Source organism: Sciurus vulgaris (assembly GCF_902686455.1).
Source record: "Sciurus vulgaris genome assembly, chromosome: 4".
In the NCBI taxonomy this organism is placed as follows: Eukaryota; Metazoa; Chordata; class Mammalia; order Rodentia; family Sciuridae; genus Sciurus; species Sciurus vulgaris.
Window position 1 is genome coordinate 39951502 of NC_136464.1, and position 17423 is coordinate 39968924.

General features: G+C 40.4%; 1 protein-coding gene across 4 annotated transcripts in view; it reads left to right on the forward strand.

The window, feature by feature from the left end:
- PANK1 (pantothenate kinase 1) overlaps positions 1-17423 on the forward strand; it is a 129039-nt gene that overhangs the window by 53292 nt on the left and 58324 nt on the right. The window contains exon 1 of one of the 4 annotated variants that reach the window (XM_079138229.1): positions 12161-13019. The exons of 1 other annotated variant lie outside the window; for it this stretch is intronic. In XM_079138229.1, the coding sequence (XP_078994355.1) occupies positions 12317-13019 (703 nt within the window). In that variant the 5' untranslated portion in view covers positions 12161-12316. Of the gene's footprint in view, positions 1-12160; positions 13020-13058; positions 13645-13680; positions 13916-17423 lie in introns of those variants that run through there. 2 more of the 4 variants (XM_079138235.1, XM_079138234.1) reach the window with 2 other exon arrangements.

The following is a 17423-nucleotide window of genomic DNA, read 5'->3' on the forward strand; positions in this document are numbered from 1 at the left end:
GGTTTGAGTTTTTCTTCATTAGGAATGATGTTGGCTATGGGCTTAGAATAAATAGCCTTTACAATGTTCAGGTATGTTCCTACTATCCCTATTTTTTCTAGGGTTTTGAGCATAAAGGAGTGTTGTATTTTGTCAAACACTTTTTTTGCATCAATTGAAATAATCATATGATTCTTATCTTTGAGTCTATTGACATGATGGATTACATTTATTGATTTACGGATGTTAAACCATCCTTGCATTCCAGGGATGAACCCCATTTGATCGTGGTGCACAATTTTCTTAATATGTTTTTGGATACGGTTTGCCAATATTTTGTTAAGAATCTTTGCATCTATATTCATCAAGGATATTGGTCTAAAATTTTCTTTCCTTGATGTGTCTTTTCCTGGTTTGGGTATGAGGGTGATATTAGCTTCATAGAATGAGTTTGGTAGAGTACCCTCCTTTTCTATTTCCTGGAATACTTTGAGAAGTACGGGAATGGGTTCTTCTTTAAAGGTCTTGCAGAACATGGCTGAGAATCTGTCTGGTCCTGGGCTTTTCTTGGATGGTAGATTTTTAATGGCTTCTATTTCATTGCTTGATATTGATCTGTTTAAATTGTGTATGTCCTCCTGCTTCAGCTTGGGAGGAGCATATGTCTCTAGAAATTTGTCAATGTCTTCGGTAGTTTCTATTTTGTTGGAATACACATTTTCAAAGTAGCTTCTCATTATGTTCTGTATCTCAGTGGTGTCTATCATGATATTTCCTTTTTCATCATGAATTTTAGTAATTTGAGTCTTCTCTCTCCTTCTCTTTGTTAGTGTGGCTATGGGTTTGTCTATTTTGTTTACTTTTTCAAAGAACCAACTTTTTGTTTTGTCAATTTTTTGAATAGTTTCTTTTGTTTCAATTTCATTGATTTCAGTTCTGATTTTAATGATTTCCTGTCTTCTACTACTTTTGCTGTTATTCTGTTCTTTTTCTAGGGCTTTGAGCTGTAATGTTAGGTCGTTTAGTTGTTGACTTTTCATTCTTTTTTTGAAAGCGCTCCATGCAATGAATTTTCCTCTTAGTACCGCTTTCATAGTGTCCCAGAGATTTTGATATGTTGTATCATCATTCTCATTGACCTCAAGGAATTTCTTAATCTCCTCCCTGATGTTTTCTGTTATCCATGTTTCATTCAATAGCATATTATTTAGTCTCCAATTGTTGGAGTAATTTCTGTTTTTTATTTTGTCATTGATTTCTACTCTCTGTCCATTACGATCTGGTAGAACACAAGGCAGTATCTCTATTTTTTTTTTTTTTTTTTTGCATTTCCTAAGGGCTGCTTTGTGGCATAACATATGGCTATTTTTGAGAAGGTTCCATGTGCTGCTGAGAAGAAAGTGAATTCACTCACTCATGGATGGAATATTCTATATGTGTCTATTAAGTCTAGGTTGTATTATTGAGTTCTATGGTTTGTTTGGTTTTTGATTGGAAGATCTATCTAGTGGTGACAGCGGTGTGTTAACGTCACCCAGAATTATTGTGTTGTGGTCTGTGTGATTCCTGAAATTGAGAGGGATTTGTTTGATGTACAGAGATGCACTGTTGTTTGGGGCATAAATATTTACTATCATTATGTCTTCCTGATTTATGATTCCCTTAAGCAGTATGAAATGTCCTTCTTTATCCCTTCTGACTAACTTTGGCTTGAAGTCCACTTTATCTAATATAAGGATGGAAACCCCCGCATTTTTACTGAGTCCATGTGCGTGGTAGGTTTTTTCCCATCCTTTCGCCTTTAGTCTGTTCATGTCTTTTTCTATGAGATGAGTTTCTTGCAGGCAGCATATTGTTGGGTCTTTCTTTTTAATCCATTCTGCCAGTCTATGTCTTTTGATTGATGAGTTTAGGCCATTAACGTTCAGGGTTATTATTGAGAAATGATTTGTATTCCTAGTCATTTGACTTATTTTTGGTTTTTAAGTTGGCTTGGTTTCTCCTTTGAGTGCTTTTTCTCTAAGGTAGTTCCTCCTTTGCTGACCTCCATTGTTGTTTTTCATTTCCTCCTCATGAAATATTTTGTTGAGAACATTCTGTAGTGCAGGCTTTCTATTTGTAAATTCTTTTAACTTTTGTTTATCATGGAAGGATTTTATTTTATCTTCAAATCTGAAGGTTAGTTTTGCCGGGTATAGGATTCTTGGTTTCAACCATGTTCTTTCAGAGCTTGAAATATGTTGTTCCAGGCCCTTCTAGCTTTTAGAGTCTGGGTTGAGAAGTTGGCTGCTATCCGTATCGGTCTCCCCCTATATGTAATCTGATGCTTTTCTCTCGCAGCCCTCAAAATCCTATCATTATTTTGAATGTTAGGCATTTTCATTATAATGTGCCTTGTTTTAGATCTGTTGTGATTCTGTGCATTTGGTGTTGTGTAAGCCTCTTGTATTTGATTTTCCATTTCATTCTTCATGTTTGGGAAATTTTCTGATATTATTTCATTGAATAGGTTGTTCATTCCTTTGGTTTGTATCTCTGTGCCTTCCTCAATCCCAATAATTCTTAAATTTGGTCTTTTCATGATGTCCCATAGTTCTTGGAGATTCTGTTCATGATTTCTTACTATCTTCTCTGTTTGGGCAACTTTATTTTCAAGATTAAATATTTTGTCCTCATTGTCTGAGGTTCTGTCTTCCAAGTGTTCTAGTCTGTTGGTGATGCTTTCCATTGAGTTTTTAATTTGGTTTATTGTCTCCTTCATTTCAAGGATTTCTGTTTGGTTTTTTTTTTTTTTTTTTTTTTTTTTTTTTTTTTTTTTGAGAATCTCTATCTCTTTGTTGAAATGATCTTTTGCTTCCTGCAGGTGCTCTTTCAGCTTATTGGTAGTATTATTCATTGCCTGCATTTGCTCTCTTATCTCATCCTTTGCTTCGCGAATCATCTTAATCATGTATAATCCGAAGTCCTTTTCTAACATTTCTACTAACATACTGTCATTGGATTCTATTACTATAGAATCTAGATTTGTTTGGATCATTTTCTTCCCTTGTTTTTTCATGTTGTTCATGTATCTTCCCCTCTAGCAGTGCAGATCTGGGGTATTGCAGATTTCCCCCTATAGGCTTATAGTGGCCGTATAGGTTTCCAAAACCCTTTCTTTAAGGGGAGATCAGTATTAGCAGTGCCCAAATCAGACACTATGCAATCCTAGACCAAATAGCTTTTATGGGGACAATAACAAAATTGTCATAATAAACAAAGTGAGTTCAAATATTATCTTCAGTAAAACAAACAGGTTTGCAATAAGGTCTGCAGTTTCTAATGGAGGACAAGGAGGATGCAGAGGGATGTAGAATGTGGCTGTTAATGGGATAAGAAAAGAATATACAGAAGTCCTAGAAAATAGAAAGGGTGAGAGTGTAATCAAAAGAAATTGGATGTTAGCATGCAAAAATGGGAGAAAGACACTCTGAGGGAACAGGTAAACAAAAGGAAAAGAGAGCAAGAAAAGTAAAGAAATAAAAACTAAATTTTTTTAAAAAGGAGAAAAAAGAAAATCTACTGTATAGCAGTCATATACTAATGAAATCTCCCAGTGTTCAGTAGCCTGATGCATGAGCCTGACAATGAGCTTCAAGCCTCTAGCAGGCGTCTCAGGATGGGATTTGCCCCACCCAAAGATTGGAGCTATGGCTTCCAGGATTATCCAAGATGGCTGCTCTGGCTTCGAAATGTGTTGGCAAATGGGGAACTGCAGCTCAGGGGTGAACGTGGTCAGCTGGAGGTCCTAGAGACGGGATGCAGTTGGTCCGGCAGGGGTCCTGCAGTTCCCATGTGTTTGGTGTGGTTGTGGGATCCTGGAGGCCGGGTGCAATCAGTCCGTCTGGGTCCCGGTGATAGGGCACAGTCAGTTGGTCTGGGGGTCCTGGCAGCAGGGAGCAGTCAGTCGATGTGAGGGCCCCAGAGGCAGTCAGTGATCGGTCAGTCTGAGGGATCCTGGAGATGGGGCTCAGTCAGTCCGGCCAGGGGTCCTATGGGGCTTGGCTGTTGTCTCAAAATGGCCAAAAGTGAAGAATCTTAAGCCCTTATTACAGTAGTGGCAACTGCTGATGCTATTTTTATCATCTCTGTTGACCCAAACAGACAGCAACAAAAAACCCAAAACTTAAATAAGCAACAGGAGGATGTTGAATATAAGTGTTTGCAGAAAATAGTCCATCAGTAGAGAGAAAAGCAACCATTATAGAAAAACAATAAAGAGAAAAGAATTACTCCTGTGTGGTTAATTATTGTGAAAGGCTGATAACCAGGGAAATTGGCCTAAATCCTCTCCAATGGTTCCTTCTGGTGAATAATTTTCCTTACACTTAATTTGCCCTCTTGAGAGGGATAGGGCCAATTCATTTTTCAAAGCAGCAAGTAGTCTATGAAGTGCCCACCATATTTATGATACAGGATAGACTGCGAAAATCTCTACATCCACATCCACCATAGTTAACTTCTATTCAGTATTCAGAACTTAGTTTAAATATTTCTCTTCTGAAAACTGTACTAACCAGGTCACTATAGTTAAGTATCCTCATAGCGCTAGGAACATCATTTCTTTGCACCTTGCAGAATGCACTGTCAGAGGACAAAATTATAACAATTTAGTTTAAAAATCTTAATTGATTATTTTCTAGAGATGGGCGGTGGGGTGGATGTTGGTGGTAGGGTGTTGTCTCACTTTGTTGCCAAGACTGGTCTTAAACTCCGAGGCTTGTGCAATCCTCCTCTCAGCCTTTCATGTAGTGGGGACTACATGTTTATGCCACTGTGCCCAGCAATTAATTTTTGATTCTAGAATCAGGCAACACTTTAGTTCATAAAGTAGAATAGATGTTTCAATGTATTCAACTTAAGTTGTTTTTTGTGGTGCTGTGGATTGAACTCAGGACCTCCTATTTGCTAAGCACACACTCTATTACTGAGCTACACCTCAAACCTTACGAAGTTGGTTTTATAGACCAGGAACGGCTGAAAAAAGCAGAAACAATAAAAAGCAGACTGGTTATTTCAAAGTTACTTTACTTATAAGGCAGGAACAGGGAAATTAAAGAATAGAAAAAGAACTGTTGGTTAACATCAGGTTACTTCAGGTTAGCTTTTTTGTGTAAGCATTAAGGCAGAGGGAACTTCATTATCCTGTCAATGAAAACTGGCCTGTTTCCATTGGAAATTTGGCTTTATTTCTCAGGATTTCTGGGAAAGTCAGATAATAACTTAGTTTCTGTTTGGTAGTATAGAACTGTAGCATCAGTGACTCCATTTTTACTTTTAGTCTGGGTTATTGGGGTTTAGTGTTAATATTTTAGTCCAAAATAATGGCCTCCTGTAATTTTTATTTAATGATATTTACCGTTTAGCTTTTTGATGATTGTGTGCTTAAGACCTGTCTTCTCTGTTGTCTAGATGAGGGCAGGACTTGTTTTTTCTTGAGATTATAACCTACTACATAATAGTTGCTCAGTTCTGAAGAAAGGAAAAGTGAGAAGCTCTGATGGGTAAGTGGGTCATCAGAACATCACTGTAACATGGCTTATTCACCACTGAAAGCATAGATGATTGCCCCTAAAGTACCTGCCAAGCAGCTAACAAATGTAAACAACTTATACTTTCCTCCCCTACATTTTCATTATAAAAATACTCTTAGCTCTAGGATTAGTGGATATTTCCAACTACTGTGTAGGCTTGCTGTTATCTGTTGTTGAAACTTGTCTTAGGATCTGGTCCTTTTTCTGACTGGTATCAGTACCAGCTCAGTAAATCCTTTTATTTCAGAGATCACATGGTCTCAAGAATTTTGATTTAACAAAACTATGTCTTTGTGTGGGGGTGGGGGGTGGGGATATTGGGAATAGAACCCAGGGCTTTGCCCTTGCTAGGCAAGTCTTTACTATTCAACTTTACGCCCCGCCCCCCCCCCCCCAAAAAAAAAAAAAAGAATTTTTTAAAAACTTTTGCTATGGGGTCTCACTGAGTTTTCCAGGCTGACCTCAAACTTGAGACACACCCCCCCCCCCCCCCGCCTCAGCCTCCCAAGCGACTGGGATTACAGGCATGTAGCACTAAGCCTGGCCAAAATTGTCTTGAGTGTACCCTTTCTCAGAGGCCCACACTAGAGCTGATGTAGTTAAGTGAATAAAAACTTGAGCATAATATTGTTATCAGGGGTTGAGAGTCAACTGATGGGTCATTAGTCCTTGGGTGTAATTGTCTACGTTTAGCCATTACCCCAGTGCAGACACTGAAGTATACAATGAGACAGAGAAAACATTTAGGGCAGGTTTACATAAGGTAAGGGAAAAGCAAAAGGAAGTGAGATAAACCTTGGAAAGAGGGATGGACTCCAGGAGGGACCTAATTGCCCTGAAATGATTAGACCTTTTGTTTTTGTTAGGATGCAGGTAGAAGCTTGCAGTAGCTTAAAGTCTTGTCATGCTTCTTTGGCCCCAGTGTGTGTGTAGTGATGCTTGTTTGGGGGACGTCTTAACACTCGTACCATGTGAAAATTGAGGGCGTGCACCTGTGTACTTGGGTCACTTTGACCTTTCCGACTTAGCACCACTGGCAGAAGGTCACATTATGGTCAACTGACCCTTGGAACAGCTTCTGGGTGCATAAGTGACTGGGAACATGATGTGTGCCTCTAATCTACAGGAGACAGTGTAGGGCCTCTTTCTGAATGTAGAAAGAACACTGGTACCTCTGGGTCAATTCCTGGTCAGGCAGGAACCCTTTTAGATTTGCTCCCCTCTTCTTCCTATTTCTTCTCCCATTCCTGCTGATCTACAGCCAACTACCTATGCTAATGGTTTGTTTCCATTTCTTTGTTTTGTTTTCTTTTTGTTTTTACTTTTTTGTGGTGCTAGGGATTGAACCTTAATTTTTATTTTTTTTTCACCTGGTGAAGGCTGGACATATTTCATTTTATTATAACTTATGCAAGTATCTAGAATTTCTACAGTGATAATGTGTAATGATGACATAGTGAATGGGTTTTATCTGTGTGTGTCTTCAGAAAATAAAAGTAAATTACAACTTTGGTTTCAAATCATTAAAAACCAGTTTACTGGATTGAGGGTGTAGCTCAGTGATGGAACACTAGCCCAGCAACTAGCCCAGCATTTGGGAGGCCCTGGATTCATCCCCAGGACTGCAGAAAAACAACAAACAAAACCAAACCCACATGGCACACTTCTTAATCCAAAGACATTTCTCAGAACTCCACCCCTAGAAGCCTTCCCATGGTAGCTCATTGGCCAGGCAGCTTCTAAGTCAATCATAGACTTGTGCCAATCAGGATTGTGCTTCTGAGTATGGGAAGCCCACCTCCTCAGAAAGTTCCACCACCCAGAAAACAAAAAAGAAGACCCCTGTACCAGTAAGGAGTAATGTGCTCTCCAGATAACAACTGGTGTCTGCGCTCTACTTTCACTCTGCAGTCTCAGTTTATTTACTTGTACTTGTAGGAAACTGCATCCTTCATTGTTTCCACCCACATTTCTTCAGCTCCCATTTTTGTGCCTGGTATAGGGTTGAGTCCTGGGGATTCAACATTAAGATCTTCTACTTCTTAGCCCAAACTTTTAAGAGAAGACACCAACTGATCAAAAAGGACATATATTGACTAAGAGGGGGATTTAGTTTTTGTTTGTTGATCCTTGAGGAGATAAGAAAAGAAAAAAAAAATACTGCACTGAAATATGGTAAGTGTTGAATTATACTGAGATAGGGAAAGAGTGATATGGCTTTGCCAAGAAAAAATATAAGGCCAGGTGCAGTGGCACCCCGGGTAATCCCAGCACCTTGGGAGGCTGAGGCAGGAGGATCAAAAGTTCAAAGCCAGTAGCCACAATTAAGCAAGGCCCTAAGCAATGTAGCAAGACCCTGCCTCAAAATAAAAAATAATAAGGACTGGGGATGTGACTCAGTGGTTGAGTACCCCTGGGTTCAATCCTTCATACAAAAAAAAAAAAAAAAAAAAGCAAAGAAAAATGGATGGAGTGGTGTTGTTTTGGTGCTCGAAGTCAGGAGTCCTTGTTAAATCTGGTCTCAGATCCACAGCTGAACCTTTGAACTGGGCTGCAGACACATTCACTCCCAGATGCAAGTGGACACAATCACACAGAACCGTTGAGGAACAGTAGTTTGTGTAGTTTCACAGAAGCACAGGCTATGAATAGGATGGCAGGAGATAAAGGCTGGGCAGGCAGGTCTTGAAGGACTCATGTGCCTTACTAAATGTATTATGAATTGTGCAGCATCCAAAAGGAATTTAGTGCAAGAATGTCATGATCAGATCTGTGTTTTTAAAATTTATTTATTTATTACTGGTGCCAGGGATTGAACCCAGGGCTTAATACATGCTAGGCAAGTACTCTACCACTGAGGTATATGCCCCAGCCCTCAATAAAATTATTTATTTATTTATTTATTTATTTATTTATTTATTTATTTATTTATTTATTTATTTATTTATTTATTTCTACTGGCGATTGAACCCAGGGGTGCTTTGCCACTGAGTCACATCCCCAGCTCTTTTTTCCAATGAAAATTTTAAAAGAAGGTTGAAGATGTAGCTTGGTGACAGTACTTACCTAGCATGTGTGAACCCCTGGGTTCAAGCCCCAGAACTGCAAAAAAATTTTAAAAAGGAGCCAGGAGCAGTTCAAATTACTTGGCAGGCTGAGGCAAGAGGATCTCTTGAGCTCTGGGCAACAAAATAAAACCCCATTTCTTTCTTTTTAACATTTTTTTTTATTGTAGTTGGACCCGATACCTTTACTTTTTTATTTTTATGTGGTGCTGAGGGAACCCAGGGCCTTATGCATGCTAGGCAAGCGCTCTACCACTAAGCCACAAACCCAGCCTGAAACCCCATTTCTTTTTTAAAAAAGAAAAAGAAAAAAAAGAAAAAGAAAAAAATTAAAAGGAAAAAAAAAAGTTATTCTTTGTGGGGGGTCTATTAGGGATTAAAACCAGAGAAGCTTTACTGCAGAGCTACATTCCCATTCCTTTTCATATTTTATTTTGAGATAGGGTCTTGCTAAATTGCTGAGGCTGGCCTAGAACTTGTAATCCTCCTGCCTCAGTCTCCTGAGTCACTGAGAATATAGATACGCGCCATGGCACCTGGCTCCTAAATTTTTCTTCTGTAACATTGATGTTGGAAAACTAATGATATTTTCTGTCTCTCTAGTAAGTTGTAAGACCCTTGAGGGTAGTGAAGGCATCTACTTTGTCTTTGTATTCCCAGCATGTTTCAGTGCCAACAATGTAGTACACACTTAATAGAAGATTGATAGATTAATGAAGGATGAAGAAGTGAATTGGTTTTCTCCTTCCTTAAGATCTTCCAAAGATTATTTGTTCCCCTCCTGGAGCACATGGTAGCTCATACCTCAAAGTTACCCCCTTACACACCTCCTGTGAGTAAACTTGTGAGATGCAATCTGGCTTTCTCTCTACCACATTCAGTGTGTTGATGCAGGGCACCAGATTGAAAAGGGTGAGAGAAAGGACATAGGTGAAAGACGTTCTGTTCCCTGTACCAGTACTTCTGCCCTGCCTGGGTCTGAGCCACTTGGCTCAAGCCTTCCTCACCATGTCTGGGAATCAAGCTGGAGAGAATATGTCCTTGGAGGTACCGCAATACTAAAGCTTCTATTTGCATCTCTGGTGTTAAGTTGCTTCCCAAAGGACTCAGTTTTATGATGTAGAAATTTGAAAACTATGTTATTTATATATTGACAAGTGGTAAGAGTGATCTTTAGCAAGTTTACAGTAAAAAGTGAGAGGGAACCCGGGTGGAATACCACCTAATTCCCTTGCTCAGTCACAAGTTATTACCAAGAGCTTTCTACTGATTCAGTAATGAACAACAACAACAACAACAACAAAAATCATCTACCTTAATGGAGCTTACAGGAGGGGGAAACAGCAATAGAATAAAATACAGTTGTTTCATAGAATTTATAATGTGCTAGGCACTTTATATATATTAATTCATTTCATTATTATAACAACTCAGTATTGTTCTATTATTATTACCATTTACAAATGAGTGAAAGGATATATTTTATAGTTACAAACTGATAAGGAGACATGCAAGGAATATAGGAGCTTGGGAGAAAGTACAGCAGGAAGACCTAATATAGTCCTAAGGGGTTATATGAGAGGTGGAAATGAAGATCTAAGTGATGAGTAGGAGTCTAGCAGACAAAAATGTCTGAAGAGACATAATTGCAGGCAATGGAAACAGCAGATGAAAGATGTTCAAGGAACTGAAGGGAGAGAGAGCCTGGGATGAGGCAGGAGAAGTAGGCAGGGGCTAGATCCCTTAGGTTTATTTCTCTATGTCTTCAAATAATATAAGGTTAGGGAAGCAGAGAGAGCCGAGATTAGAGTTGAGTCCCAGCTTTGCCCTAAATAACCTCAGTCATTTCTCTGTGGCCATTCCCTTTATCTGAAAGCAAAAACAAATAAACAAAACCGAGTTGATGGACCAGAGCACTGTAGTATCCCAGTGGTTCTAAAGCTCTGATTCTAGGTCTGCTATTAGGAATTGCCATAGATATTGCTGAATGCACTGTCTTAGAGCCCAAACAATCCAGTGGCCAGCTAGTCTTTAACAGTCTGACCCCTCTGTAGATTAAGTATAAATGACAGAGAATATTACACACAATGAATATTGCTGTGAGCATAATCTGTTCCCCCAACTTGAAAGGAAGTGTGGACTGTTCAAATAAGTGAAACAAAGGTAATAACTATCTATTGTCAAAGGACAAAACCGTAACAATTTAATGATTTATTTTTAATTCTAGAATTGGGCAACAGTTCATTCCATAAAGTAGAATAGTGTTCAAATAGGCAGGGCAAAGGAAGTTGGTTCTATAGAGAAGGGCTTGAAGAAAGCAGAAACAAAAACTAAAGTAAATAGCTCCTTTCAGTTATTTTTCTTATAAGAGGAGGACAGGGAGAAAAACTACAAAAATGACTGATAAGTCAAAATCAGGTCATTTTAGGTTACTTATTGGGCTTTAGGTTACTTATTTAGTTTATTAAGGGTTGGAGGGGATTTCACTATTGACAATTAAAACTGGCCTGTTGGGTTGGGGATGTAGCTCAATGGTGGAGCACTTCCTAGCATGTGCCAGGACTTGGGTTCAATCCCCAGTACTGCAAAACAAACAAGCAAAACCAAAACAACAACAAACAAAAACAAAACAAAACAAAATGGGCCTATTTGGGATGTTTGTTATCTCTAATCCCAGATTCCTAGGAAGGACAGATAAACAGCTTAGTGACCTGAACTTTAACATGAATGACTCCATTTTGATTTTCAGCCTGGTCTGTGCAGCAGGTTAGTTTAAAACAATGGCCTCCTGTAATTTTTATATAAGTCTTTGGAGCATTTATTGTGCTTCAAGATTGTACCAGGTACTTTTAGGCATATCTCCTCACAAGTGTCCCATGTTACAAATACAAAAGTAGAGGCCTCAAAGGATTACATAATTTTTGAAAGATCCTCTCCATCCAAATTTGTCCTGTCTACCGAGCATTCCCTGTTGGGTTTTCTGTTGCCAGGTGTGTTGAGTCTGTCTGGGTTTGCTCCGTGGTTGAGTTGGAATTGGAATCCAGGGTTGACTCCAAAACTTGTGTTGATGACCCTGTGATGCTGCCTTCTCTTTTTAAAACAAGAGGCAACTCCTAACTCTATAAATAACATGACATTGTCTCTTGAAGTCCTTTCTGGGTGAGGAAAGTGCTTTTTATAGCTTGGGATTGCTTCTGTTTACTTGGTCTCTTCCAGCACCAGTTAATCCTGCCCAGTTTTGTCCTTCACTGTCCTTTCACTGACTGTATTCCTAGTTTTCCTCCTTGCTAAAGCCAACTAACTCCATGAGACCACATGGTATTGGTGTGTGTGTGCCAGCAAGGAAATTTCACTCCTCTCCCTCCGCAAGTCTGCCTACCTTTCTATAAATAATCGTTCTCTTCCCTCAGGCCTTTGAGTAGTTTGGTCATTTAACGCAGGCGCGCGCACACACACACTCTCACGAGCGGCGGGCGGGGGTGGGGGTAGTGGCAACACAAGTGACCTTGCAAAGGTATCTAGCCCACTGGGGACAGAATTAGCAAACCTGAAACCTCTGCAAATATTTGGCTTCCTCCCACATTCCTCCAGAAGCTGCTGAATCTCTCCCGCTAGCCTCACCCAGTACCCTTTTAGTTCGCTCGCCATACAAAGCCCAATCCGCCCATCTCTTTGCAAACCTAGAGAACTTCATTCCCCATGTTGAAACTCGGCGGTGGCGGTGGCGGGCAGGACTGGGCATGCTCAGTGGCAGGGACAGGTCTGGGAGCCGAGGAGGCTGCATTTGAAGTCGCGCGGCCAGGGGATCAGGGGGAGGTGGGCGGCTGGGGGCCCGGCTGGGGGTGCACGGAGACCCCAGATTCGGTGCCCAGGGCCAGCATGCTCCAGGCAGGCGCGGCAGGGCTGGCGCACGGGGGGAAGGGCGCGGAGGAGGTGGGGGAGTCCGCGGGAGGAGGGGAGGAGCGCTGGGTTCGCCATCCCCGGGCGCCGGCTCTGCGGCTGCTGAATCGGAAGCCGCAGGGAGGATCGGAGGAAATAAAGACGACCGAGAATGACCTCCAGGGAGGCCGCTTGAGTCAGGGCCCGCGCGCTGTCCCGCCAGCCCAGAGCATGGGCGACCGCGGCGGGCAGCCGGAGCGTTCAGCCTCGCACTCCCCAGGGGCCCCCGCGGGCACCAGCGCAGCCCTGGTGAACGGGTTGCTGCACAACGGCTTCCACCCGTCTCCAGTCCAGCCGCCGCTCGTCTGCAGCCGGGGCCCCGCGGGCGGCGGCGACGCGGCTCCCCCACGCCTCCCGCTCCTGTCGGAGCTCCAGCCGCAGCCGCTGCTAGCTCAACATGACTCTCCGGCCAAGAAATGCCGGCTGCGGAGGAGGATGGACTCCGGGAGGAAGAACAGGCCGCGTAAGTCCCGCCCGGAGGGGAGCATCAGCACGAAGTAGGCGCAGCGCGCGGGGACCGGGAACGGCGGGAGCAAGCACCACCGCGCACTCTGTGCGCCCCAGCTCCTGAGGTCCAGGGAGTGCACGGAGGGAACGCTCGGGACTGATTCTTTTCCCCAGGGGCGCCAACCATTCACTGAGCCTGCTCCTTGTTTGGTCCTGTCCGCATAATGGACCGATTGGACACGGATCTTGAGCTGGTCCTTAGGTCCCTGCTCTATAAAAGGCGAACGCACTGCCCACCCTTCTAATTGGTCGCTGGGAAAATGCACGCCTGTGAGCAATTGGTGGGGTCCAGGAATGGGGTAGAGCGGGCAGCATAGCCGAGGCTGACCGCTTCCTTTTCAGAGCGCATCTTTTTGGGATTGCAGCTCGGGCTACCAGCTTGCCCTTTGAATCGCAGAATAACCGCCAGTAACTTGGGTCCCTTGGCGAGCTCAAATCTGGAGGCGTGGAGTTGAACAACCCCCTCCCCCCAAATCACAGCCTATTAAACACTGTTCACAGCCAATGAGAGGGCCTGTTGGGAGGGACACACCCACTGATACCATGTGGGCCGGAACTATGTGGACCAATGAAGATTGCAGGTGTTTTTTTTTTTTTTTTTTCTGGGAAGCAGGGGCGTAGAGTTCTGGGTTTGTAATTGTAACGTACCGTGCAGAAAGCCGAAGTGTGTTATTTCACAATCTGAAACTTGTATATATAATGGTAGTTTGTAAAGGGTACTTTCCCCTCCGAACGTCCTGGGATGTAAATTTGTAGGTCGAGATTACGACTTTTTTCTTATCTGAGCCGAACCTCATTCAACTGGTTACCTCTTTGTGTCTTTAATGAAGCTTATAAATGGCAAAAAGCAAAGTAAGTAGAATGCATGCTAGTAAATTATTGCATTCAAACTTTCATCTTTTGCATATGATTATTCTTTGGATGTAGGAAAATTATTAAGTAGATTTTTGGATTTCTGTAAAAGTGTGATTTTTGATAAACAGCACAACACCTTCACTTTTCCCGGTTTATCTTTTATTATCTCCTTTCTACTCAACTTTTCTGCATTGAATTAAAGTTTCTAAGACTCTGGGAAGTCTTTTAACATGACTTTGGGTGAATCCAATGCTTGTATTTTGTAGATCTGAAATGTTAAGGTTTTGTGTGGAGCTTTGAAACCACACAACAATTTTGGTTATGGTTTTAAGAAAGGCGTGTTGCACCTGGAGTTTTAGTTACTTTGTATGTTTTTGGTCTTTGTTAGAAAATTATTTTCTTTTTATGGACCTAATATCGATTGCCTGAGATTATTAATCTGATTTACTTCTTTTGAAACCACATTTTAGTTATTTCTCTGATCTATATTAATAAATACAGAGGATTGCAACAAAAAAATAGCTAAAATATAATGAAAGAGAACTGTACTGAGTTTTTGTTTAGTATTATCAACTTGAATTTTTTTGTTTTTGGTAGTGGGGGTTGAAACCAAGAATCACATCCTCAGCCCTTTTTTATTGTTTTATTTTATTTTATTTTATTTTTTAATTTCAAGACAGAGTCTAGCTTAATTGTTTAGGGTCTCGCTAAATTTCTGAGGCAGGCTTTGAACTTGGAATCCTCCTGCCTCAGCCTCCCCAGCCTCCCGAGTCACTGGGATTACAGCGTATACCACTGCACCCAGGTCGAATGGTGTGTTTGAGGATACAAGACCTCTTAAAATAATTTTTAAGGAATTTAAAGTACGACATGAACAATAGCTTGTTGATAAAAAAACTAACCTGATCCTTAACTTGTGCTTTAAACCAATAGGAATTATTTTAATATACAAGAAAATATAACTTATTGGCTGTGTGCTTTGTGTCAGAAATTAAAGTGGTGTATTACAAAAATAAAAATCTTAATTCTTTTAAGTAGCCATGAGAGTTATTTTTAAGGTTTTAAAAGGATTCATCAGATTGGCTTTTCATTATCCTATCATGTTTTCTTTTCTCAGGATTTGAACAAACATTTCTAAAATAAATCTTACAGGGTTATGGGTTTTCACTACCAGTATTTCTTTGTTAATATTGGATTTACATGTTTGTAATCCCAGTAACTTGGAGGTTGAGGCAGGTGAATCACAAGTTTGTGGCCAGTCTTTGCAATTTAGCAAGGCCTTAAGAAACTTAGACCACGATGCAAAATATAAAATAAAAAAAGACTGGGCTGTAACTCAGTCATAGAGTGCCCCTGGGTTCAATCCCCAGTACTGTAAAAAAAAAAAAAACTGGGTTTAATATTTTTGTACTTTGCGTATTAACATTCATATATCTTTTTATAAAAAAGAAATACTGCTTAATCAATTGGTACTTTGGTAAAGAGGAGTCTATTTAGACTTAAGCATGTTTCTATTTTCAGATAATTGAGAAATTTTAAATGAACAATTACTGCAAAAAATAGTTGGGTCCTTTCAATGTGAACTTTAAAAGTATGCGGGTGGTAAAGCATCAAGCTGGACAAATAATTTTCACTTACCAGTTTACAACATGAAATGCCTACCCCTGTCCAAACTAGAGTTATTAACATATATGTGTGTGGATAGGTGTATTTCTATTTGTCACATTTTGGGTAGAGTAGAACATATTAAAACATTGCATTTGTGAAAATAATGAGTGGAATAATGAAATAAACAGTTCTGTATTTTTAGATCATTTAAAACATTTAAGCTTGATCTCTCAGAGGACTATTCACCATTCTGTAATCTAAAAATAAGATCAGGAAGCTAGAGGTATAGCTCAGTGGTAGAGCACATGCTTAGCATGCAGGAGGTCCTAGGTTCCCCAGCACCCCTCCCGATAGCAAACAAATTAGAACAGTTGCAGGTTGATTTTGCTAAACCAAGAAAGGAGCATAATGATTATTGTCCACTATTCTACAGTGGCATCACCTTACTCTCCTCATCCTTGGAAAGCTTTTACAAGAAAGACTAACTGCCTCATTGGTATTTCTTAGTTACTTTGCCTGCCTCTCTTATTTAGTAGGGATGTTACTTCAACTAGGTTACTGGCTGTTACCTTGAAGTAGCTGGAGTTGAGCTAGTGATCTCCAAGTGTTATTTTTCTTGTACCTTCAGAATTATCTGATATTTAAAGCTGATAGTTCCTCCACATGATCTCTACACTTAAAGTGAATCCAGTCCAGTCTGCCACATAGACTCAATATTTAATTATGCTTTTTTATATGGGTATGTGGTGCTGGGGATTGAACCCAGGGCCTCACAGGTGCTAAGCATATGGTCTGCACCTGAGCTATCCCCAGCCCAGCCCTTATGAATTTCCCCCCAACTCATGCTTATTGTGCTCCCCACCCATGAGTGAATAGTCTCCCCAATTAAATTGAAATTCTGATTATAGATGATACGTTTTTTCTCATATGCCATGCAAAGTGCAAGGTAATATGAATATATGTGCTTGATGTCACAGAAAAAAAATGTTACAAGTGACATTTTTATCTCATTGAAATAATTGTTTCCATTTCTACAGTTGACTTTGGCAAAGGACTTTTCATGGAGTTTCTATAAAGTATTAGTAGGGAGATTAGTTGGTCTACTTCTTGTACTGATTCTTTGAGGCACACCTAATAACACCTCATGGGTCAGTTCATGTGCCAAATATTTTGAAACTATGATCGTCCTAAGATGCTGTGAATGCCTAATGTATGGTATTTAATTCAGCTGCCAAAAGGGCTTGGATTTGAATCTCAGCTTGATGATCAGAACCTGCTATTTGACCTTTATGTTTGTTTCAGTGTTAATAATGTGGAGATAATAATGCTACCTCGTGGAGTTGATGTGAGACAAAACTAAATAATATATATTAAGAGCTTAGATTCCTGTGTGGGATATAGCAGTTATTTATATAGGTCAGCTGTCATCACCATCACCACACTAAATATTGCCCACTGTTAATCCATAGAACAAGACAATTAAGCTGGCAGATATAACCTTCAACTGACTTTCTTTTCCTTTTTTTTTTTTTTTTTTTCTTTTTTTCTTTTTTCGCATTGGAGATGAAGCCCAGGGGTGTTTTACCACTGAACTACATCCCTAGTCCTTTTTATTTTTTTAAATTTTGACGCAAGAGCTCACTAAATTGTTGAGGCTGACCTCAAACTTGTGATGCTCCTACCTCAGCCTCCCAAGTCACTGGGACTACAGGTGTGCACCACCATGCCTGGCTATGCACCCAGTTTTTGAATTACTAGTTCAAACATTGTATTCTTGATTCTTGATTAGAACTTGGAATATTTTACTGTATTAGAAAGCAATTTTGTACATAACTGTTCCTAATAAGTTATTTTCTAAGATAGATGAATACAGTTGACCCAGACAAAGGTCAAAAAT